Below are 26,764 nucleotides of genomic sequence, written 5' to 3' on the forward strand. Positions count from 1 at the left end.
AGTATCACCAGTACACAGTTGGAGAGGGATTGTGTCCCAGGAGTTGTACTGCATGGATTATACCAAGGAACCTCATGCATGCTTGATTTAGATGATTGAGATGATAAGATTTTGGACTTTGAGCTGATGAGATTTAGATGAGCTTTTGGAATTGAGCTGATGCTATAATACCTTGAGAAATTTGGAAACTGTGAGATGAGGTGAATGACTATTCTATGTGGGACTGGATTGCCTGGGGCCAGAGGGAAGAATTCTAAGATGACTCCTAATGACCCTTGACCTAGTATAATCTCCTCTCCTTAAGTGTGAGAAGAGCCTGGTATTATGATGCCATATTGCTCCTGTGATTATGTTACATTATATGGGAAAAGATTTTGCAGATATATCGAGGTCCCAAATCAGGACTTTCAAATAAGGAGGTACCCTGAGTGAGTCAGACCCAACCAGGTGAGACTTTAAACTGGCCTGTGCGCTTTCTAAGAGATTCAAGTGAGAGAGAGTATATGGAGAGACTGATGTTACAAGAAACTGTTAGAAATCTCTAGGAGCTAAAAGTGGAACTAAATTCTGCCAATAACTTGAATGAGCTTGGAAGTGGATTCTTCTGAAGAGCACTCAGAAAGAAACACAGCCTGGCTGTCTTAATTAGTTTGGGCTGCTGTAACAAATTACTATAGACTGAGTAGCTTAAACAACAAAAATTTATTTCTCACAGTTCTAGAGGCTGGGAAGTCCCATATCAAGGAGCCAAAGGTTTGGTGTCTGGTGAAGGCCTGCTTCCTGGTGTGCAGATGGCCACCTTACTGTATCTTCACACACAGAGAGAGCTCTGTTCTTTTCATCCCCTTATAAGGGCACCAGTCCCATCCTGGGGCTCCACCGCCATGACCCATCCAAACCTAATTACCTTCCAAAGGCTCCACCTCCAAATTCTACCACATTGGGGATCAGGGTCTTAACATGTGGATTTTAGGAGAGACACAAACATTCAGTCCATAGCACTGGCGGACTGATTTCTCAGGCTGACTTCACCCTGTGTGACAACTGAGCAGACAACCCAGCCATGCCATGCATGGACTTCTGAACCTACAAAACTGGGAGCTAATAAATGGACATTGTTTTAAGCCATTAAGTTTGTGGTAATTTGTTATGCAGGAATAGAAAGCTAATACAGATGGAGTTGCTGGGTTATAGAAAAGGCATACATTCAGCTTTGATACTGCCAAACAGTTTTCCAAGTGGTAGTACCAATTTATACTCCCACCAGCACTTAGAGTTCCACTTCTTTGTTTTCTCCACCTCTTGATACTTGGGCTATTCTGGCTACATTTTGGCTATTCTGGTAGATATTTTCTGATATCTCATTGTAATTTAAATTTGCATATCCCTCATGACTGAGTTTGGGCAATCTTTTGTTTATTGGTCAGTTGGATGTCCCATATTGTGACGTGCCTATTGAAATATTGCACCAATGTTCAATTGCATTGGCTTTTTATCTTCTTGATTTTATTCTGTACATAAGATATTTTTTGGATGTGTGTGTGGATATATATTTTTTCCATGTTTTCCTTTATGGTCAGTGCTTTTTCTGTCCTGTTTCAGATATCATCATCTACTCCAAGGTCATGAAGATATGTTTATACATTATACATGTATACATTTCTTTCTTTCTTTTATTGAAGCACAGTTGATAAAATGCTTATACATTATTTTCCAGCTTTATTTTCTGGAATTAATTTTTGTGTATGATGTAAGTTAGGAGCCAAAGTTATTTTTTCCGTAAGGATGGATATACAATTAGTCTAGTTCTACTTATTTAAAGGACTGTCCTTCCTCCAAAGCACTGCATTGGTACCTTTGTTGTAAATCAGGTGAAAATATATGTGTGTGTGTGTGTGTGTGTGTGTGTGTGTGTGTGTAGCCATATTTGTGTGCATCTCTTTGTGGACTCTTTTCTTTGTTCCATTGGTCTATTTGTCTATTCTTTTACACAAATCACACTATCTTTTGTTTTGTTTTGTTTAACATCTTTATTGGAGTATAATTGCTTTACAATGGTGTGTTAGTTTCTGCTTTATAACAAAGTGAATCAGTTATACACATACATATATCCCCATATCTCTTCCCTCTTGCATCTCCCTCCCTCCCACCCTCCTTATCCCACCCCTCTAGGTGGTCACAAAGGACCGAGCTGATCTCCCTGTGCTATGCGGCTGCTTCCCACTAGCTATCTATTTTACATTTGGTAGTGTATATATGTCCATGCCACTCTCTTACTTTGTCCCAGCTTACCCTTCCCCCTCCCCGTGTCCTCAAGTCCATTCTCTAGTAGGTCTGCGTCTTTATTCCCATCGTGCCCCTAGGGTCTTCATGACCATTTTTTTTTTAATCACACTATCTTAATGATTATGGCTTTATAGTTGCCCTTGCAATGTAGCTTTGAAAGTCCTTCAAATTTCTTCTTCTGGATGGCTTTGGCTGTTCTTGGATCTTTGATATTCACATATATTTTAGAATCAGTTGGCTAATTTCCATTTACAAAAAATCAGCTGGGATTTCAACTGAAGTTAGATGGAATCCATAAATCATTTTGATGAGAAATCTCTCTTTGATTTAATTTTCATAATGTTGTCTTCTAATCAATGAACATGGTGTATCTCCAATTTATCTAGGTCTTCTTTAATATCTCTCAGAAATGTTATATAGATTTCTGGGCAGAGGTCTTGTGAATATCTTTTATTAGATTTGTTCCTAGGTATTTGATGTTTCTGATTTATAGTGAATGGCATTAAAATTTTTTTCTTTATAAATAAAGAATATAGAAATGCAACTCAATTTTGTAATATTGACCTTATATCCAGCAATCATGCTAAATTCATTTATTGATTCTAATATTTGATATATACATTCTTTAAGTTAAGTTAAACAATCTGTTATGTCTCTTCTATTTTTTAAAAGCTGAGAAACCATTCCCCAAAGACCCCAAAGCTACTTACATTTATATCTCGTTAACCACAACTGGGAAATATACATTCACAAACCAGTCACTGGAGTAGTAATGAGGTTATTATGACCTGGTTAGTCAAACACACTGCCCTTTATATATCAAATACATTGCTTTATGATTATGATGCCACAATTTTTCCTTATTTTAACCAAATATATAAATATTTACATATTAATACTTAGATTAGAAGGTTGAGAATCAGTAAATATATGATGATGGATTTTTTGTGGAATATTCCTCCATGTAAATGAGTTGAAATTGTAATTCTTAAGTTATATAATTTCTTAAGCAATGACTAGTATGTTTCATATGTGAAAAACATTTGTAGCTTGTTGAAGAAGAATAAATTTTTAAAATGAAAAAAAATTAGTTCATTTCAAAAAATACCCTTTTGCTATTTATTAAAGCCCAAAATTATCATAGAAAATTTAATACATACACATATCAAACTTTTAGCAATAGTGATCAATCACTGGTAGGATTGATCATGATGTAAATTTTGTCTTCAACTTTTTTGAATAATTTAAATGCTCTACTGCGGGGTTTGTCAAACTGGACACTGTTGGCATTTTGGGTCAGATAATTCTGTGTTGTCAGAGGCTCTCCTGTACATTGAAGGGACTGAGAGCATCCCTAGCCTCTGCATACTAAATGCCAGTAGCACCTCTCCCTCCCCAATTGTGATGGTCTCCAGACGTTTCCAAATCCCGACACCTGGGGGGCAAAATGCCCCCCTCCCTGTTGCATTATAGTGAATGAAATTCTAATATATGTAGAAAGCTAGGTAGATGTAAAAATAAATATACAGATGTAAACATAGATCAGTAGATAGAATACATCATGTGTTTTTTGTGTAGATATCATAGCCCACAGCATTAAAAAATTTTTAAAAAATCCTATAAATGCTGCATAGGTTTATTTTATGGACATCCAGTATCCTATTGGAAATAGGATTTCAGGTTATTTAAAATAAATGACACTATAATAATCACCTTTGAGCACATAACATTGTGAGTATATATGAGTATTTCTTTAGAGTTAACGCCTAGAAGAGAAATTGTAGTGTCAAATGGACATTTCATCGGCAAGATGCTATGAATTTATAACCCCATCCAGCAGTATATAAGATAGCCTGTTTTTTTTTGTTTTTACAACAGCTTAAAATCTAAACAAACATTATAAATTGTTTTAAAAATGCAAATAGCTCTATTTTTTCTGAGCACAAGAGTAATGTATGCTCATTGAAAACATTCAGAAGATAAAGTATGAGAGAACAAAACTCACCCTTCCAGATTCTTTTTCTATGAGCACAAACATACATAAACACTATCTCTTAAACAGGGGCACTGGGAAAGAAAAAGGAGAGGGCACTGAAGACACACCAATAGAGTTAAACAGAGGGACTTCCTTAGCATAAAGTTTGAGATCTTAGAGAAGAGCAAATCAATAAGTGGGGAAAAACTATATACATCTCTATATCTATATAGATAGCTCCTTTAAAGAAAGCAGGGATGGGGGCATTTTAGTTATTAGTAAGTCAAGGATCATGACTAAGACCCAGAGATTCTAGAAAGGAGGAGGAGGAAAAGAAAGATCTCAGAGAGTAAACTGAAATGACTCTTAAGAGGAAAACTGGTGAAAGTTGACGTATAGAATTAAGAGAATGGCCATGAGATAAGTTGGGGTTCATAACCCTAAATCCCTAGGACAACTACAGAGCGCATAGTGGCTAATATGGTCAGAACAGATCACTGATTCCCACTGTGACCCCAATATTCAAGCCTTCCCTATTCCAGGAAGTGACACCATCTACCCAGATACTCTGGCCAAATGATTGTTGTCCTTCCCTTATGACCTCACAGCCATTCAAGTTTTCACACCTGAGGCTCCAGACATTGTGGAGCAGAGATCAGCCATTCCTGCTCTAACCTATCTGAATTCTAGCTCTACAAAATCCATGAGCATAATGAAATGGACATTATTCCACAACACTATATTATGGAATGGTAGATGACCAGAACATTTATATAGACAGCCTTGTGGCCCTCAACCCCTCTTTCGAGACGCATACACTCCTAGGGTAAGGATGGGGAATTCCCAGCATTGACCCGGCGGCGTGCTGAGCAGGGCAGGACGGAGCAAACTCCTGGCGTGTGGAGCACACCCTCCTGTTTGGCGCTAGGTGGAGCCAAGTTGGCCCCCTCCCCGGGTGACGAAGGTCACGTGACATCCAGCCCACCAATCAGAAGCGAAGACTCCACAGGGCCCGCCCATCCTCCCTCTTGGCGCCCAGGGCTCCACTGAGGTAGCGTCGGCAGCCGCGTTCTCCTGTCTCTGAGGGAGAACCTGGCCTTGTGGCCGCGCAGTCGTGCTGTGAGAAGGAGCAGAAGCCACAGCAAGGTGAGATGCCCGCAGGGCCGAAGAACGAGGTCGCCTCTGCCCCTGGCGACACCCGTGGGACTGAAAACCCCAATCCCGGTGCCTTGGTCCCCACAGTCTCGAGCAACCCATCTCCGTCAGGTGGCGGCGCCCCACGCGGTGGCACAGCAGGTCCCTCATCCTGCAAGATGGCTGCTGCCGGCGCCATTTCGCTCACCGGGGAGGACCCGGGGCCTCCCTCCGTGGACGGTGTGCAGGAAGGGGGGCGCCCCGACCTCCATGGCGGCGGGAGTCCCCACGCAGAGCTGAGCTGTGTGGTGCCCAGGATGGGCCAAGGCGTCCAGACGGTGCCTGTGCTCAGTGGGGCCGCCGTCTGGCAAGCCGCCAGGGGCGCTGGCCAGCGTCCGACCCAGACCACGAGCCCAGGGAATGGACGTGGGAGGAAGCGGCCCAGCCGCGAGGAGGCTTCCCGGTCTGTGAAGCTTCCACGGCGCTGTCTGTTTTCCGGAGCTGCAGTGTCCCCGTGGTCAGCGTCTTCGCCGCCTTCTTCTCCAAGGTCTGAGCCCAGCAGCTGCGGCCATTTTCAGGTTTCTCTGTGGAACCGCGCATCACAGCCGGGTCCTGTCCTCCAAAGCCAGGCTAAAGCACCAGGCCCTGCTCTCCGCAGTCAAGCAGTCAGAGCAGGCCCAGCCCTCTGCCGCCGCGCCACCCAGTCTGGCCCTGCTGTCCGCAGCCGTGTATCGGTGCAACGCCCTGCTCGCCGCGGGCGCACCACCCCGTCGGCTCCCGTTCTCTGCAGTCAGACAGCCAGGCTAGCTCTCCGTAGCCACGCATCGGGGTCCAGCGCTGCTAATCGTAGCCGTGCAGCTGAGCAGAGCCCTGCTCGCCACCACCACCGTGCACCCGAACCAGGCGCAGCTGGTTGCCATCTCTCCGGGCCGGGCGCTGCTCTCCAGCGCCAAACATCAGCGCCAGGCCCTGTTCGACGCCGCTGCTGGACACCCGAGCCAGGTCCTGCTCATCGCCGCCGCCATGCTTCCGCGCCAGGCCCCGCTTCCCGCCGCCGTGCATCTGGGCCAGGCCCTGCCATCGACAGCCACTCCAGCCCGCCAGGTCCTGCTCATCGCCGCCGCCATGCTTCGGCACCAGGCCCCGCTTCCCGCCGCCGTGCATCTGGGCCAGGCCCTGCCATCGACAGCCACTCCAGCCCGCCAGGTCCTGCTCATCGCCGCCGCCATGCTTCCGCGCCAGGCCCCGCTTCCCGCCGCCGTGCATCTGGGCCAGGCCCTGCCATCGACAGCCACTCCAGCCCGCCAGGCCCTGCTCTTCGCCGCCGCCGTGCTTCTGCTCCAGGCCCTGCTCATCGCCGCCGCCGTGCTTCCGCGCCAGGCCTTGCTTCCCGCCGCCGTGCATCTGAGCCAGGTGCTGCCATCGACCACCACTCCAGCCCGCCAGGTCCTGCTCATCGCCGCCGCCATGCTTCCGCGCCAGGCCCCGCTTCCCGCCGCCGTGCGTCTGGGCCAGGCCCTGCCATCGACAGCCACTCCAGCCCGCCAGGTCCTGCTCATCGCCGCCGCCATGCTTCCGCGCCAGGCCCCGCTTCCCGCCGCCGTGTATCTGGGCCAGGCCCTGCCGTCGACAACCACTCCAGCCCGCCAGGCCCTGCTCTTCGCCGCCGCCGTGCTTCTGCTCCAAGCCCTGCTCATCGCCGCCGCCATGCTTCCGCGCCAGGCCTCGCTTCCCGCCGCCGTGCATCTGAGCCAGGTGCTGCCATCGACAACCACTCCAGCCCGCCAGGTCCTGCTCTTCGCCGCCGCCATGCTTCCGCGCCAGGCCCCGCTTCCCACCGCCGTGTATCTGGGCCAGGCCCTGCTGTCGACAACCACTCTAGCCCGCCAGGCCCTGCTCTTCGCCGCCGCCGTGCTTCTGCTCCAGGCCCTGCTCATCGCCGCCGCCGTGCTTCCCGCCGCTGTGCATCTGGTCCAGGCCCTGCCGTCGACAATCACTCCAGCCCGCCAGGCCCTGTTCTCCGCGGTCGCGCATCCGGGCCAAGCCCTACCCTCGGAAGCCGTGCCGCCCAGCTAGGCCCTACCCTCCAAAGCAGCAGCACGACTCCAGGCTTTGTCCTCTGGAGCCCCGCCACCCAGGGAAGATCAGCCCCTAGCAGCCACCCTTCTCCACCTGGGCTTAATGGCCAGAGTCCTCCTTCATCCCCTGGGTTCGCCTTAAGAAGGCTAGTCTTCCAGAGCAGCTCAAGCTCTTCTGATTCTGAGGTCCCAAATCTTGCTTCCCAGCAGGTTTGGCATGCAGTTCGTATGCGTGCCTCCTCACCCTCACCTCCTGGGCCATATGGTGAGAGTTCCTCCTCCCCCTTCTCCTCCTCTGCCGCTGCTCTTTGGTTTCCGGACCAGAGCACCTCCTCCTCCCCCACTGCTTTTTCTGGCAGGAGTTCTCCTAGGTTTCCTGGCCTGAGCTCCATCTCTATTCCTAGCCCTGCTAGCCTTAGGCACATGTTGCTGCCCGATTTTGAGGTCCTGAGCCTTCTCTCTTCAGGAGAGCCGGCTGAAACAGGGAGCATGCCTCCCTCTCCTACATCTCCTATGCTGTGATCCTCCATGAGCATAATCATAAGGCCTACAAAAGAAATCAACCTCCACCCACTGTCCTGAATGGGCTGCCTACTCCGCTGGTTAACTGTGAGGTTTCCAAGTGCTCTAGCTATTAAGCAACATCATGAGCAGTTTTGAAGTTGTTGTTTGAAGAGGCAGTTTTGAAGCCTCCCCTCCCCATAATGGCACTACCTAGCACTTATCTGCTGTTGGCACTTGATTCCAGCCCCCGCTTATCCCCCAAAAAGGCCTGCCTTGGCCTCTGAGATTTCCCTTTTCCAAGTTGCCTTTCCATAATGAAATTTTTGAGTTAACAAATTAAAATGTTGGTTTCACTTAAAAATTGTAGCTTTTTTTATTGTCCAAAAAACGGTTAGTCCTGTGTCTTATTTAGAGGACTTAAGAAAGTTGTTGGCATACTAGCTTACTCATTGCAAGGGAGGGGGAATAAAATATTATCCTAGCAATCATTTATTTCCCCTGTCTAACATGGAGTTCTGTCCAGGAAAATTCCATTTATATGTTATATATGCTCTTTGCATAGGTGTTTTGCAACTATGGACAAGAAAAGGGGGCAGGGTTTACCTCAGGGTGGCTAGAGAAAAGGAGGGGTGATGGAGATATCCAGGTTGAAGAAAGAGGCAGGGCATGACCCTGTATGGATAGGGAGAGTATTTCCTCCTCAGATGGGAGTAGGGGGTGCTAGAAGGAAGACTCCGGATCAGGAAGGGGGAGAACAGCAGGAGTTAGGAGCAGAAGGGGGAAGGTCTCAGTTTCTAGGGGAGAAAAAAATTTGTGTGTTGGGAACAGGGGCTCCTGAGGTCTGTGGGGAGAGGGGAGGGGAAGGTATGGGAGAGTGATTCAAGGTTAATGAGTATGTAAAAATGGTCATATATTTAGTGAAAATTGTGTTAATGGATAATCCCATTTAAAAAATTATTGTGACTAAGTGTGAGCAGATATGCGAGGGTGAGTGTGTATGTGTGTGTTTGTGTGTGCACATATAGACATATTTGGAGACAACTGGATGGACATACACCATGCTGTGATCAGGGCATATATCTCATCTTTGGAATAACTGGTGGTATGGTCTTCTACATTTTCCACCATGACCATATTGCTGGTTCTATGATGAAACTCAACTCAGCTGTTTTTTTTAAGAAGTTTAGTTGTAGAAACATGGTAGGAGACCACATTAAAAGAATAGAGTGAAAAAAATTTAAACCAAACCAGTAAAAGGAAACTCCTCCCTACTTTCCCATATTTTTTTTCTCCTTGCTTTTCTGGTATGTGGCCAGTACTGACCAAGAAGAACCCTATTCCTGGGCCCCACATTATAAAGGTTCCCACTCAGGCCCTCTTCGTGCTGTGTCCAGACCACAAAGCTAGGGACATTGACCACAAGGACTATGGGATGTTCTCACCAGGTCCCAGCACCCTGCAACATTTGGGTAAAACGTTTAGGTTTCCTTATTCCCCGAGGCTGCTTCCAGGTCCTGTAAGGCCTTACTTTCAGGGTCCTTCCTAAGGAAGGGAGGTCTGGGCCTATAGTATGCAAACTCAGGCCCAAAAGGTGGCCAAGTGGCCACTGTAGAAGCAAAGGGTAGACAAAGCTTGGAGATGTAGGCTGAAGTGTTCTCTGGGTTAGGTGTGAGCGATCTCTTGGTGTAGGACATAGCTGGCAATGGGAAGAGATCAAGGACATGGACCAAGGGCCTTCATTTGTACTTTTGTGCCAGACATACTGCAAATGTTAGCGACTGCCCTGTATGTATAGTTAGCTCTGTAGGCCAGCCCCAGAGAATTAGAGACACTAAGGGATATATCAATATATTTAGGAAGCCACATCTTGTCCCTGGAAGTGGCTCTGACCATACAACACCCCCTCAATATCTCAGATGTTGAGGGAAGCAATATTTCAGGTCCTAGGTTTGGTCCTTCCTGCAGTGAGCTAGCATTCAGTGGGCTGAATCAGAGATGCCAGCACTCTACTGCATGTTAATGTTTTAGTGCGTCTCCTGGGCATTTGATCTGTTTGGGAGTGGACCTCAATCCAATGTCCTTAACTCAAGCCCACCATACTAAAATTTACATAGCTGCTATTGACCATAAGCATTTCTTCCTTCTCTGGACCCTCCCTATGAAGGTATCAAATGTCATCACATAGCAGACCTTCATTCTGCAAAATCCAGTGGACACTTCCTAGATTTCATCTTTTTTTTTTTTTTTTTGGCTGTGCAATATGTGGGATCTTAGTTCCCCGACCAGGGATAGCACCTGGGCCCTTGGCAGTCCTAACCACTGGCCCACAAGGGAATTCCCAGTACACTTTAAATTTTTTTTCGTTAATTGTGGTAAGATACATATAACAAAATTTACCATTTGTAAGTGTACGGTTCTATGGCATTCACTGTTATGCAACCATCACCACATTCCATCTCCAGAATTTTTTCATCTTCTCCAACTGAAACTCTGTCCCATCAAACCATAACTCCCCATTCCTCTCTTCCTGAAGTCCCTGGCAATCAACATTCCACTTTCTCTTTCTATGGGTTTGACTACTCTTTTTTTTTTTTAATATTTATTTATTTATTTATTTATTTGGCTTTGTCGGGTCTTAGTTGCAGCGCACAGGCTTCTCTCCAGTTGTGGTGCTTCGGCTTAGTTGCCCTGTGGCCTGTGGGATCTTAGTTCCCCGACCAGGGATTGAACCCACTTCCCCTGCGTTGGGAGGCAGATTCTTAACCACTGGACCACTAAAGAAGTCCCTGTTTTGTTTTTTGATAGCAGCCATCCTAATAAATGTGGAGTGATATCTCACTGTGGTTTTGATTTGCATTTCCTTAATGATTAGTGGTGTTGAGCATCTTTTCGTATGCTTGTTGGCCATTTGTATATCTTCTTTGGAGAAATGTCTATTCAAGTCCTTTGCCCATTTTTAAAATCAGTTTTCTTGTTATTGAGTTGTAGGGGTTCTTTATATGTTCTGGAAGTTAGCCTCTTTTCAGATATATGATTGGCAAATATTTTCTCCCATAGGTTGCCTTTTCACTCTATTTAAACTGTGTCCTTTGATGCAGAAAGTTTTCATTTTGATGTAATCCAATTTATCTATTTTCACTTTTGTTGCTTGTGTTTTTAGTGTCAAATCCTAGAAATCATTGCCAAACCCAACATCATGAAGCTTTTTTTTAAAAATTTTATTTATTTATTTTTGGCTCTGTTGGGTCTTCGTTGCTGCACACGGGCTCCCTCCAGTTGTGGCGAGCAGGGGCTACTCTTCGTTGCAGTGCGCGGGCTTCTCATTGCAGTGGCCTCTCTTGTTGCAGAGCACAGGCTCTAGGCGCGCGGGACTTCAGTAGTTGTGGCTCGCTGGCTCTAGAGTGCGGGCTCAGTAGTTGTGGCACACGGGCTTTGTTGCTCCTCGGCATGTGGGATCTTCCTGGACCAGGGCTCGAACCTGTGTCCCCTGCATTGGCAGGTGGATTCTTAACCACTGCGCCACCAGGGAAGCCCTAGATTTCATCTTAATTCACCTTTTGGCAGCATTTCACCTTTTGGCAGCATTTGACACAGTTAATCATTCCCTTTTCCTTTATATATGTTCTTCTTTAATCTTTGAAGACTGTTCTCTTTATGTCCACCCCACATTCTCCTAGACCTTTCTCATTTTCCACACCTCTAAGTGTTGGATTGCCCAAGGCCTCCGTTTTTTTTTTGCCTTTTTTGCCCTTTTTCCCTATACACATTTACTTCCTAGGTGATTCCATCTAGTCTCACATCTTTGAGTACTGTTTTAGGCTGGTGAATCAAAATATTGTATATCCACTCCCATCTATTCCCTTGTACTCCAGTCACGTATATCCAGCTACCTAATTGACTTTTCCACTTGAGATGTCGAAAAGGCATCTCAAACTTCAGTAATATGGAGTTCTGTCCAGTAGAAATATAATGCTAGCCACACATGTAATACCATTTTCTAGTAGTCACATTTAAAAGTGCCTAAAGAAACACATTTAATTATTTATTTAATTCCATCTATCCAAAATATTATTTCAACATGTAATCAATATAAAAATTATTGAGATATTTATTTTTTAGATAAAAAAATATTTTTAATTGAAGTATAGTTGATATACAATGCTGTGATAGCTTCTGGTGTACAGCAAAGCGATTCAGCCATGCATATATATACACACTCTTTTTCATATTCTTTCCCATTATGGTTTATTACAGTATATTGAATATAGTTCCCTGTGCTGTACAGTAGGACCTTGTCTATGTATTTTCTACATAGTAGTTTGAATCGGCTAATCCCAAACTCCCAGTTTATCACTTCTCTACCCCCTTTCCCCTTTGGTAACCATAAGATTGTTGTCCATGTCTGTGAGTATGTTTCTGTTTCATAAATAAATTCATTTGTGTCATATTTTAGATTCCACGTATAAGTGATATCACATGGTATTTGTCTTTCTCTTTCTGACTTACTTCACTTAATAATTTATGAGATATTTAAAATTTTTCCTACTAAGTTTTCAAAAGCTGGTGTGTACTTTACACCTGCAGCATATCTCAGCCACATTTCAAGTACTCAATAGCCACAAGTGTGGACGTGTGTATACAGCACAGTTTTAGACCTTCTCATTTCCTTAGTCTCTCTTATTCATTTCCTACTGAATCATGATTCCAGTTCCAGAGGTTTCTCATATGGTGGGCTCCTGTCCTAGAAGGGAGCCCTGAAGTGTCAGTTTTGAGAGTTCGCAGGGGCTATGATGCTTCCAGCCCCTTTAGTGCCTTTTCAGCTGGGCTCCCTGCACTTACCTGGTATTGAAAAGGGCAGAAACCCTGCCGGTTTCAGTTTCTCTTTCCAGTGAGCTGGCTAGTTTGTGGTTCTCCTATTATCAAGTTAGTAAAATGCTGTGATGTTACTTCTTTTTCTTCCTGCACAGACACCGGTACCATGTAAGTAATGCAACTTTTAGTGGTTTGTCCTCATCCACTTGAATTGTGGAGGCTGAGGGGATATCTTATAACCTAGATTTGTTGAAAATATTATTCATGCATTTTGCTTTTGCTCTCTAGTTGCTCTGTTTTTATGTGAGTGTTTGGAGAGATCAAAAACCTATATAGCTACTGACGCCACCATCTTCCCAGAATCTCTACCACCAAGTGTCCTTACTCCTTGAAAAATGTTCCACCCAGTCAACCCTTTGGTAGCTCTGAAGGAACACAGTGGGATCCATCATCTGTACTAAAATGGAAAAAAATTAAATTCAGGAATTGGAACAAAAACCTATGGGGCATACTACTAAAAATCTTTAGAACTAAAGGAATTATTTTTGAGAACTCATTTTAAAAACTTTGTCATGTTACTCTGTTGGCTCACAAACTGGCCCCTGTACATGAAGGGCAAGGAGAGATGGAAGAAAGAGGCAGACCACTCCAGATAGGTAGGTGGCAGTTTAATAAGCAAAGAACTTACATCATTTTCAGAAAATATTGGCCTTTAACATTTAAGTCTTTATTTATTTATTTGGCCGCACCATCTGGCTTGTGGGATCTCAATTCCCCAACCAGGGATTGAACCCAGACCCTTGGCAGTGAAAGCACAGAATTCTAATTACTGGACTGCCAGGGAATTCCCCACAAGGGACTTACATTTCAGGCTTGTCTTGAGCAGCTGCAAGACAGTAGATCTCCATACCTGCTTGCCAGAATCTTGAAAGTTTACATAGAGGCCTTAATGGGGTTCGGTCACATATACCAACCAGATGGTCTCAACATCACATTACTGTCTCAAGGCTGTGTCCTTGAAAACGGCTCCAGCTTTGAGAATGGTGGACTGAAGGTATATTCCAAGGATTGGAGAGGGGATGAGGAGCCTCTGATTGCCCAGGTCCGGCTTGAGAGTCAGCAGTTGGTCACGTCCTCTTGATGACCTCCACCAACATACTAATTCTTTTTTCTTTTTTAACATCTTTATTGGAGTATAATTGCTTTACATGGTGTGTTAGTTTCTGCTTTATAACAAAGTGAAAGAGTTATACATATACATATGTCCCCATATCTCTTCCCTCTTGCGTCTCCCTCCCTCCCACCCTCCCTATCCCCCCACTAGGTGGTCACAAAGCACCGAGCTGATCTCCCTGTGCTATGCGGCTGCTTCCCACTAGCTATCTATTTTACTTTTGGTAGTGTATATATGTCCATGCCACTCTCTCACTTTGTCCCAGCTTACCCTTCCCCCTCCCCATATCCTCAAGTCCATTCTCTAGTAGGTCTGCGTCTTTATTCCCGTCTTGCCCCAAGGTTCTTCATGACCTTCTTTTTTAAGATTCCATATATATGTGTTAGCGTACGGTATTTGTTTTTTCTTTCTGACTTACTTCACTCTATATGACAGACTCTAGGTCCATCCACCTCACTAAAAGTAACTCAATTTCATTTCTTTTTATGGCTGAGTAATATTCCATTGTATATATGTGCCACAACTTCTTTATCCATTCATCTGCTGATGGACACTTAGGTTGCTTCCATGTCCTGGCTATTGTAAATAGAGCTACAATGAACATTTTGGTACATGACTCTTTTTGAATTTTGGTTTTCTCAGGGTATATGCCCAGTAATGGGATTGCTGTGTCGTATGGCAGTTCTATTTTTAGTTTTTGAAGGAACCTCCATACTGTTCTCCATAGTGGCTGTATCAATTTACATTCCCACCAACAGTGCAAGAGGGTTCCCTTTTCTCCACACCCTCTCCAGCATTTGTTGTTTGTAGATTTTTTGATGATAGCCATTCTGACCGGTGTGAGATGATATCTCATTGTAGTTTTGATTTGCATTTCTCTAATGATTAATGATGTCGAGCATTCTTTCTTGTGTTTGTTGGCAATCTGTATATCTTCTTTGGAGAAATGTCTATTTAGGTCTTCTGCCCACTTTGGGATTGGGTTGTTCGTTTTTTTGATATTAAGCTGCATGAGCTGCTTGTAAATTTTGGCGATTAAGCCTTTGGCAATTGCTTCATTTGCAAATATTTTCTCCCATTCTGAGGGTTGTCCTTGTGTCTTGTTTATGGTTTCCTTTGCTGTGCAAAAGCTTTTAAGTTTTATTATGTCCCATTTGTTTATTTTTGTTTTTATTTCCATTTCCCTAGGGGGTGGGTGAAAAAGCATCTTGCTGTGATTTATATCATAGAGTGTTCTGCCTATGTTTTCCTCTAAGAGGTTTATAGTGACTGGCCTTACATTTAGGTCTTTAATCCATTTGAGTTTATTTTTGTGTATGGTGTTAGGGAGTGTTCTAAATTCATTCTTTTACATGTAGCTGTCCAGTTTTCCCAGCACCACTTATTGAAGAGGCTGTCTTTTCTCCACTGTATATGCTTGCCACCTTTCGCAAAGATAAGGTGAACATAGGTGCGTGGGTTTATCTCTGGGCTTTCTATCCTTTTCCATTGATCTATATTTCTGTTTTTGTGCTAGTACCATACTGTCTTGATTACTGTAGCTTTGTAGTATAGTCTGAAGTCAGAGAGCCTGATTCCTCCAGCTCTGTTTTTCTTTCTGAAGATTGCTTTGGCTATTCGGAGTCTTTTCTGTTTCCATACACATTGTGAAATTTTTTGTTCTAGTTCTGTGAAAAATGTCAGTGGTAATTTGATAGGGATTGCATTGAATCTGTAGATTGCTTTCGGTAACAGAGTCATTTTCACAATGTTGATTCTTCCAGTCCAAGAGCATTGTATATCTCTGCATCTATCTGTATCATCTTTAATTTCTTTCATCAGTGTCTTATAATTTTCTGCATACAGGTCTTTGTCTCCTTAGGTAGGTGTATTCCTAGATATTTTATGCTTTTTTGTTGCATTGGTAAATGAGAGTGTTTTCTTAATTTCACTTTCAGATATTTCATCATTAGTGTATAGGAATGCAAGGGATATATGTGCATTAATTTTGTATCCTGCTACCTTACCAAATTCATTGATTAGCTCTAGTAGTTTTCTGGTAACATCTTTAGGATTCTCTATGAATAGTATCATGTCATCTGCAAACAGTGACAGCTTTACTTCTTCTTTTCCAATTAGGATTCCTTTTATTTCTTTTTCTTCTCCGATTGCTGTGGCTAAAACTTCCAAAATTCTGTTGAATAATAGTGGTGAGAGTGTGCAACCTTGTCTTGTTCCTGATCTTAGTGGAAATGGTTTCAGTTTTCACCATTGAGGATGATGTTGGCTGTGTGTTTGTCATATATGGCCTTTATTATGTTGAGGAAAGTTCCCTCTATGCCTACTTTTTGGAGGGTTTTTATCATAAATGGGTGTTGAAATTTGTCAAAAGCTTTCTCTGCATCTATTGAGACGATCATATGGTTTTTCTCCTTCAACTTGTTAATATGGTGTATCACATTGATTGATTTGCATATATTGAAGAAGCCTTGCATTCCTGGGATAAACCCCACTTGATCATAGTGTATGATCCTTTTAATGTGCTCTTGGATTCTGTTTGCTAGTATTTTGTTGAGGATTTTTGCATCTATGTTCATCAGTGATATTGGCCTGTAGTTTTCTTTCTTTGTGACATCTTTGTCTGGCTTTGGTATCAGGTTGATGGTGGCCTCGTAGAATGAGTTTGGGAGTTTTTCTCCCTCTGCTATATTTTGGAAGAGTTTGAGAAGGATAGGTGTTAGCTCTTCTCTAAATGTTTGAGAGAATTCGCCTGTGAAGCCATCTGGTCCTGGGCTTTTGTTTGTTGGAAGATTTTTAATCATGATCTCAATTTCAGTGCTTGTGATTGGTCTGTTTATATTTTCTATTTCTTCCTGGTTCAGTCTCAGAAGGTTGTGCTTTTCGAAGAATGTGTCCATTTCTTCCAGGTTTTCCATTTTATTGGCATATAGTTGCTTGTAGTAATCTCTCATGATCCTTTGTATTTCTGTAGTGTCAGTTGTTACTTCTCCTTTTTCATTTCTAATTCTATTGATTTGAGTGTTCTCCCTTTTTTTCTTGATGAGTCTGGCTAATGGTTTATCAATTTTGTTTATATTCTGAAAGAACCAGCTTTTGGTTTTATTGATCTTTGCTATTGTTTCCTTCATTTCTTTTTCATTTATTGCTGATCTGATCTTCATGATTTCTTTCCTGCTGCCAACTTTAGGGTTGTTTTGTTCTTCTTTCTCTAATTGCTTTAGGTGCAAAGTTACATTGTTTATTCGAGATGTTTCCTGTTTCTTGAGGTAGGCTTGTATTGCTATAAACTTCCCTCTTAGCACTGCTTTTGCTGCGTCCCATAGGTTTTGGATCGTCGTGTCTCCATTGTCATTTGTTTCTAGGTATTTTTTGATTTCCCCTTTGATTCCTTCAGTGATCACTTCGTTATTAAGTAGTGTATTGTGTAGCCTCCATGTGTTTGTAATTTTTACAGATCTTCTCCTGTAATTGATATCTAGTCTCATAGCGTTGTGGTCGGAAAAGATACTTGATACGATTTCAATTTTCTTAAATTTACCAAGGCTTGATTTCTGACCCAAGATATGATCTTTCTGGGAGAATGTTCCATGAGCACTTGAGAAAAATGTGTATTCTGTTGTTTTTGGGTGGAATGTCCTATAAATATCAATTAAGTCCATCTTGTTTAATGTATCATTTAAAGCTTGTGTTTCCTTATTTATTTTCATTTTGGATGATCTGTCCATTGGTGAAAGTGGGGTGTTAAAGTCCCCTACTATGATTCTGTTACTGTCGATTTCCTCTTTTATGGCTGTTAATATTTGCCTTATGTATTGAGGTGCTCCTGTGTTGGGTGCATAAATATTTACAATTGTTATATCTTCTTCTTGCATCGATCCCTTGATCATTATATAGTGTCCTTCTTTGTCTCTTGGAATAGTCTTTATTTTAAAGTCTATTTTGTCTGATATGAGAATTGCTACTCCAGCTTTCTTTTGATTTCCATTTGCATGGAATATCTTTTTCCATCCCCTCACTTTCAGTCTGTATGTGTCCCTAGGTCTGAAGGGGGTTTCTTGTAGACAGCATATATATGGGCCTTGTTTTTGTATCCATTCAGCCAGTCTGTTTCTTTTGGTGGGAGCATTTAATCCATTTACATTGAAGGTAATTATCGATATGTATGTTCCTATTCCCATTTTCTTAAATGTTTTGGGTTTGTTATTGTAGGTGTTTTCCTTCTCTTGTGTTCCTTGCCTAGAGAAGTTCCTTTAGCATTTGTTGTAAAGCTGGTTTGGTGGTGCTGAACTCTCTCAGCTTTTGCTTGTCTGTAAAGGTTTTAATTTCTCCATCCAATCTGAATGAGATCCTTGCTGGGTAGAGTAATTTTGGTTGTAGGTTTTTCTCCTTCGTCACTGTAAATATGTTCTGCCATTCCCTTCTGGCTTGCAGAGTTTCTGCTGAAAGATCAGCTGTTAACCTTATGGGGATTCTCTTGTGTGTTATTTGTTGCTTTTCCCTTGCTGCTTTTAATATGTGTGTATTTGCACATTAAAAAATATAAAGGTCTGTAATTCGTAGGCAGTAAGTTGTTTATGTTTTCAGTTTTTATAGTTATGATGAATGCTGCAATAAATTCATTCATTACAAAGGTTTTAATAAAACTCCTTTGCCAGCCAAACATCTAATAGAGTTCAGTTTATGTGTCAGTTTATATGTGTGTATGTGTCGTATATACATCCTAGTTATTCTATTTGAACATATCTAGATACATCAGAGATGCTTACTGAATACTTATACATTTATTTATTTAAAAAATAAAATTTATTTCCAAATCCTTAAACAAATAAATAAGACTTACGGAAAATAAGAAAAATTTCAAAAAATTCTTAATTTTTTGCTACTTTAAGCAACGTTCAGTGTATAATGTAACTAAGGCTTAGGCCACAGAGTTACATTTCTGGAATTATGGCAGGGACCAAGTCCTACTGAAAGCAAACACAAAATGCTATGGTAAATAACACTGTGATCTATCCTTTTGGGAGTATTTTATCTGAAATTATTAATTGTTCCTGTAAGAAAATATGAATTGATTTTTGTTTTGTTCTATCTCAACAGTCATCATTCAGACAGCCCCAAGTCATTCTAATATTTTGTGGAAAAGGGCACTTCCTTGGCTCAGGAGGGAGATTAGCAGGTAGCATACCATTAATATCCATTTTAAAGAAAGTGGTTCTGACAGATACTTGGCAAATGAGTGCTTCAGGTGCTCCTCCTCTGTAATACAGTCTCTTCCTCATGGCTTTAGCATGCCATATCCACTAAATGCACAAAGTCTTTTCTCAAACTCTTTTTGATGATAGATTTTTCTAGAGAAAGTTGAAAAATCACTATTATTTATAGGATGTTAACTATATTCCAGGAACTGACTTAATTTACCCCCAAATCCAAGGGAATACAAACTGTTAAATCCACAAAACAACATAGACAATACAGACAATTAATTACTGATTTTAGATATAAGGAAAGTGAAGCTCAGGATAAGCAACTTATCCAAGGTCAAATAGTTAGTAGCTGAAAAAACTAGAGTTGGTGTTAGGGGAAACACTGACTGAAACTGCCTGCCCTGGCCAGGCAAAGACAGTAACAATTTGCATGAGTAATTTTATGACAGGAGATCCTGGTAAGGGTTAGGGTTAGCACGGAACTAACAAGCCACCACCAACCAGAAGAATACGGGAAAGGTGAAAAGGAGAGGAGACGCCAGTCAGTCTGTCCTACCATCCTCCCAGAATCCTCCTCGCTGGAATCCATCTTGGCTGGGCGGTTGCGCTCACCACCAGGAAGGACCCTGAGTCAGAATGATTGGCCAGAGACAACCCGGAAACTAACCCCATTATCATGAAACCCAAGACTGTGTGCCACGTGGCAGAGAAGTTCTCCTGGGTTCCCTTACCCTGCTGCTCTCCGCCCGGGTGCCCCTTCCAACAGAGTCTCTTGCTTTGTCAGCACATGTGTCTCCTCATACAATTCATTTCCAAGTGTTAGACAAGAGGCCACTCTCAGGCCCTGGAAGGGGTACCCCTTCCTGCAACATTGGAACTTAACGTGGTCAGTGGTATGCTGGTAAATGTTTAAAAACCATCAAGGGAAGAAGGAGAGGCCTGGGAGTACATATTCTGTAGAGTTTTCTGGTTTCTGTGGTGGAAATAATCCACCATAACCAATTTCAAGGGAGGGATGCGTACAATCAGTTCTCAAGAGCCAGTGTGAGCCAGCTCCGGCATACCACTACAATGGGGCAGGCAGTTAAACAGTCAGCATCATAATTTCCTCACTGTAAACTGAGAATGAGAATAACTGCACTGAAGGAATGCTCTGAAGGCTTACTGGGATAACAGTGGGAGAGTGCCTAACACTGGGCTTGGCCCACAGGTGCTATAATAGTGACAAAAATAACTGCTTTCTGTGTAACAATAAAACAAGATCATTACCACTTTCCTTAGCTAACTCCTGAATTGAATTTACTCTTTATCAGCAATAACTAACATATTTACCAGAATATTCCTGTATGGGCCTTTCCCTAGAGACAAATTTAAAAATTAACATATGAACAATAATTTATAACATGTAGGTCAGAAAACTATAGACTGACCGGGTTCTGTGTGGCACACCTTAACTCTTAGTTATCTGACCTTTCTGAGTTATAGCTCCTAATTAAACAGGCATCATATGAGTTACACTTCAAGTCTGGTAGGATAGTGAGAGAATTTTGTGGCACATCTGGCACGGAGTCTGGTACATAGTGCAAGCACTTATATATGGTACCTTTAGACTCATATAGTAATTCACACCCTGAAGCTTTCCCTGCTATAGTAATTTTCACCCTGAAGTTAGGGAGGATGTTCTTCTTTCCCCCAGGGACACTGAGAAATGGACTATTTCCTGCCATATCAACAAACAAAGGATGTCACAGTCAACAATGATTGCAGCCCTCCAACGTGAGCCAATGAGCCAAGGAAATTCGGGCTGAAAAGAATACCTGCCATCTAGCAGCCATCAGACTGCAGCCATTCCCTGTGGTGAGCCCTGAGGAAACTCAAGATGTGTCCAGATACTGGCCCCAGATAGCTGAGGTGCATATCAAAGGAATGATTTCAGTGAGCCCAGACTCTTACATCTTCCCATACATAGAAAAGCGCTGAATTCCTTAATTTGAGGTGTCTGGTTTTCTTTAATTAACAATAATCTTTTGACATTCCCGACTACCTGTCCTTTGTTGCAAAACTCCTATACATCCTGGGTCCTCCCCTCGCCTCCTTGGAGCAGTTTCTCAGAGCTATTGGAAATGCTATCTCCTGGGATGCAGTCCTCATTTTGCCCCAAATAAAACTTAACTTGCAACTCTCACGTTGTGGATATAGTTTTTTAAGTCAACACACCAAACAAGACTAGGAGAAAAGATTGTTTCCTTACCAGTAGCATAGTGTATGCTATCAGGCAGAGGCTCCATGGGACCGGTCCCCACATAGGGTGCACATACTTCCCAGAGTCACCAAGCAGCTTCAGAAATCTCACAGGTTCCTGAGATTGAAAAAAAAAAAAAACTCACACAACTATCCTTTTGGTCTCAGAATGTACGGTCAGTAAGTAAAATGGCTTGCATTTCCTGTTCATTTGTAGAAGCTTTTAAGTGCCTTTCTGTACAATCAACCTATTCTGGAGTGATGCCTCATTAGCAGGCACCAATGGTAGAGAGGTTATGACCACAGGCTCTGATTCAGGCATTATTTTTTGGAATCTGTCTGGAAAGAAAACAACTTTTTCCTTTCATTTTATTTTATTTCAGGTTGTGTATTTCAGGACCATTTTTTCCAATAAGTAGCTGTATTTTAGTTTTCCCAAATTACAGTAATGTTCTGTAGGAGATGATATCAATTAGATGTTTAGTTTATGAGCTTCCCTTTTGCTTGAATCTGATAGCTTTCAATATCAATGTACATCTTAGAGGGAATCATCCTCACCTTAAAAAAAATTTGTCTGTTTTTGCAATTACCAAGATGCCTATTTAAAAATTCCAACCATATGACAGACACTTTATGGGTATGTGGTGTTAAGACCAAAAATTTAGGCTCAGTATTATGTATTGCCTTGACATGTGGTGAAATTAGGAGGGTGTTGAATGACCTAACCACGAGTTCCCCTCCCCAGTTGTACCATGGATAAGGTCCTTTAATCAAACAGCCTTCCTTATCAGGATGACCAGGCACAGTTCCTGCTTATCCCTGAGTAGCAGGTTTCACTTCCCTGAATGCCTAAGGAATTATTCAAACAAGCCAATCAAATCCTCCCATGGGAAACAGGGGCACCTCAGCCTCTTAATACTACAAAACCTGCTTTACACGACACTAGTTGTCTACTCTGTTCCCAAGTGCAACCCCTGTGTGGCCCTGCATGGCATGAGGTGTCCTTCTCCCCCAGGTTGTGAATATAGGTGACTGATAAACTACTGTTGATTTCATCTGTTCAGTGTCGAGTGTCATGTGTTTGGCCATCCCCATAACCAAAGCACAGGAATATCTCCCTCAGCAAAGTAGTGAATAGGAGGCAATCTTACTGCTAATTACCACAAAACCCCTGTGACATAGGTGTTTTTATTACAATTTTACTAATGTCAAGAAACTAAGATTCAAAAAAAGATAACTTTCTCCCAGTCACACAGCTAGGAAGGTGCCACACTAGGGTTTAACTCAGTCCTTTCACACTTCAAAACCTGTGCTTGTTTTAGCTAACTTATCTCAAATGTCCAAAAAATTGAGAAAAAATCTGCTTATTTTAAATATCCAATGTAATAAACATTTTAAAGAGTTCATATTAAAACAAGGAAACAAATAAGCTAGATACTAGGTGCATGCACTGTAAGGTAAGCTCTTGTCAAAATGAACCCATATTTGCATGTGACTATATTTCCCAAAATGCTTTGAAAGAGGTATTGTGTTTTCCTTGCAATGAACATTCATTCCCAGTCATTTCTATTTTTCTCCCCTGAATCTCAGTGGCTGGAGACCTGGAAAATATATATTTTTCCTAGACCTCGACCTCCTTGTCAGCAGGAATGTCAATGTTTTTATTCAGCTGTGTTCAGCTAAAAAGATGACCTCTTATGAGATTTGGAAGGTGCAGGGGAAGCAGAAGCCATGTTTTCCCCAGCTACAGTGGCTTATACATTGGTTTTGGTGAACATGGGTTTTGCAGGGGCTTCTGTTTTCCCTTATCAGTCATCTGCCTCAGAAATGCAGAGGATTCATGGAGTTTGCTACAGTTTTCTGATCTCTGGGTGATAGCAGAAACTTCTGTTTTTTTCAATTCTGTGGCAAAGAACCTAAAAAGTAGAGATGAACCCTGTATCAATTTCACTCACCTAATTCCACATATTAAATATCATCCACTGATAGCTTCATTCTTTTCCCTATATCCACTGCATCTTCAGGACTTTTCACTCATCTCTGTTAATAGATGACCAATTTATATCTCTGTCTAAGCCCCATATTGCATGATCACTTCCCAAACTAGGTCTTCAACAAGGGATCCTTCTCAGAATCTTTACTTCTTATAGGAGGCACCTGGAAACATAATTCTTTCTCACTCTCACAAAAGTTCAAAACAAATTTCCCTGACACAATATAACTAAAACACTGATATGGTTCAGGTTGAAAACTAGTTTGAATTAACCAGACAGTTGCTGGAGGTTCTGAGAAGTCTCTGGAATAAAGAGCTGGTAGAAACTCTTAAGAGGAAATTAGATTACAAACTTTGGGGAATTTCTTAGTGAGAAAAGAGAAGGGAATCAAGGCTAACTGTTGGGACAATAATCAAGATGGGGGCTGGCTATGCAAGTCTTGAGTACACAAGCAAAAAATGGGATTGAATACTACTTCTGAGCATAGAGTTGATTATAATATTTACTTATTATCCCATAAACCCTATAGAGTCTGTAGCAATAGCCCCTCTTTTATTCCTGACATTGGTATTTCGTGTGTTCTCTCTTTTGTTCTTGATCAGTCTGGCCAGAGGTTTATCAATTTTATTGACCTTATCAAAGAACCAGCTTTTAGTTTTATTGATTTTTTAGTATTATGTTATCAATGATAATGATTTCTACTCTTTTTCCTTCCCTTTGCCTTCTTTGAGTTTCATGTTGTTCTTGCTTTAATACTTTTGAGGTATCATTTACTTACCATGAAATTCACTGATTTTAAGTGTCCAATCAGTGGTTTTTAATAAATTTACAGTTATGCAACCATCACCAAAATCAAATTTTAGAACATTTCTTCACACACACACCCCAAATCCCATGTGCCCATTTGCACTCAATCTCCATTCTCATCCCAGCCCCAGACAACCATTAATCTACTTTCAATCTCTGTACTCTTGCCTTTTAGCCTTTTAAGGTCCTTTGTATAAATTGTATAATACAGTATGTATTCTTCTGTGTCTGGTTTTTTTTTTTTTTACTAGCATAATGTTTATGAGATTTATCTATGTTGTAACATTTAACAATCCTGAGATCTTTTTATTGCTGAACAGCATTTTGCATGGATATAATTCAGGTTGCAAACATTCACAGATTGATAGGCATTTGGGCTGTTTTCAGCTTTTGGCTATTAAGAATAATGCTGTTGTAGACATTCGTCAAGTCTTTGTAAGGACGTATGTTTTCATTTATCTTGAGTAAATTCCTAGGGGTACAGTCATATGGTAAATTTATGTTTAGCCATTTAATAAACTGCTAAACTCTTTTCCAAAATGGCTGCTTCATTTTACATTTCCACCTACAATGTAAAAGAGTTTCAATTTCTCCACATCCTCATAAACACTTCTTGTTGTTTGTCATTTTGATTATAATCATATTCTAGTGGGTATGAAGTGGTATAGATTTGTATTTCCCTAATGAGTAAAGATAAGTTTCTTTTTATGTGCTTATTGGATATTCATATATTGTCATCAGTGAAAAACTATTAAAATGTTTGATCAATTTTGGTTGGCTTATTTGTCCTTTTGCTATTTAGTCATATAAATTCTTTTTATATTTAAGATACAAACCCTTATCAGATATATGATTTGCAAATATTTTACCAGTGTGTGGCTTGTTTCTTCTTACTCTTCTGAAGTGCAGCTCTACTGAGGTTGACAAAGTACAATTTATCATTTTTTTCTTTTTGTGGATTGGGTTTTTAGTGTTGTATCCAAGAGCTCATTGCCTAACCCTAGGATATGAAGATATGAATCTGTTTTTTTTTCAAAAAACATTATATATAGTTTCAGCTATTACATGTAGCGTTAAGATCTGTTATGAGTTAACTTTTTGTATAGTATGAAGTAAGGGTCTGAATTTGTCTTTTTGCATGTGGATTTCCAGTTGTCCCAGCACCATTTTTTCCAGCTCTATTGAGGTAGTATTGACATATAACGGTGTGTACGTTTAAGGTGTACAATGTGATGATTTGATACACTTACATATTGAAAATAATTACCACAGTAGGATTAGTGAACACATCCATCACCTTGCATAATTACCATTTCTTATTTATGGTGAGAACATTTAAGATCTACTCTCTTAGCAACTTTCTAGTATATAAGATAGTATCATGAACTATAGTCACCCTGCTGTAGTTAGCTCTCCAGAATTTATTCATCTTACAACTGGAACCTTATATTCTTTGACCAACATTTCCCTATTTCCCCCTGCCCCCAACCTCTGGCAAGCACCATTCTATTCTTTGTTTCTGAGTTCAGCTTTTTTAGATTTCACATATAAGTGATAGCATACAATATTTGTCTTTCTCTGTCTGACTTATTTCATTTAGCATAATGCCCTCAAGGTTCATCCATGTTGTCACAAATGGCATGATTTCCTTCTTTCCCATGGTCTAATAATATTCCATTGTGTATGTATATATATACACACACACCACACCTTCTTTATCCATTCATCTATAGACAAGACACCTAGGTTGCTTCCATATCTTGGCTGTTGTGCATAATGCTACAATGAACATAGGAGTGCAGTTATCTCTTCAAGATCCTAATTTAGTTTTCTTTGGATGTAGACTCAGAAGTGGGTTGATGGATCATATGGTAGTTCTATTTTTACTTTTTTTGAGGAACCTCCTTGCTGTTTTCCATGGTGCTGTACCAATTTAGATTCCCACCAACAGTGCACAAGGGTTCCTTTTTCTCCAAATCCTTGCTAACACTTGTAATCTCTTGTCTTTCTGATAATAGCCATTGTGAGATGTGAGGTGATATCTCATTGTGGTTTTGATTTGCATTTCCCTGACAATTGGCGATGTTGAGCATCTTTTCATGTACCTGTTGGCCATGTGCATGTCTTCTGTGGAAAAAATGTCTACTCAGTTCCTCTGCTCATTTTAAAATCACATTATTTGTTTGTTTTTGTTTTTGTTTTGCTGTTGAGTTATATGAGTTCCTTATATATTTTGGATATTAATCCCAACTCAGATATAAGGTTTGCAAAGACATTCTCCCATTCCATAAGTTGCCTTTTCATTTGGTTGATTGTTTCTTTTGCTGTGCAGAAGCTTTTAAGCTTGGTGTAGTACCACTTAATTATTTTTGTTTTTGTTGCTTGTGCTTTTGGTATCGTATCCAAAAATTCTTTGCCAAGATCAGTATCAAGTAGCTTTATCCCTATGTTTTTTTCTAGCAGGTTTATGGTTTCAGGTCTTAAGTTTAAGTGTTTAATCCATTTTGAGTTAATTTTTGTGAGTGGTATAAGATAAGGTTCCAACTTCATTCTTC

The 26,764-nt window shown here is 41.5% G+C and overlaps 1 protein-coding gene across 1 annotated transcript; it reads right to left on the reverse strand.

Moving 5' to 3' along the window:
- Positions 1 to 6,235: 6,235 nt before the first annotated feature.
- On the reverse strand, positions 6,236 to 7,141 carry LOC132357066 (uncharacterized). Its single transcript, XM_059910380.1, has one exon. It carries the CDS (start codon positions 7,139 to 7,141, stop codon positions 6,236 to 6,238), a length of 906 nt encoding a protein of 301 aa, XP_059766363.1.
- Positions 7,142 to 26,764: the final 19,623 nt, after the last annotated feature.

The sequence above is a fragment of the Balaenoptera ricei genome, chromosome X (genome assembly GCF_028023285.1).
Source record: "Balaenoptera ricei isolate mBalRic1 chromosome X, mBalRic1.hap2, whole genome shotgun sequence".
NCBI classification, from domain to species: domain Eukaryota; kingdom Metazoa; phylum Chordata; class Mammalia; order Artiodactyla; family Balaenopteridae; genus Balaenoptera; species Balaenoptera ricei.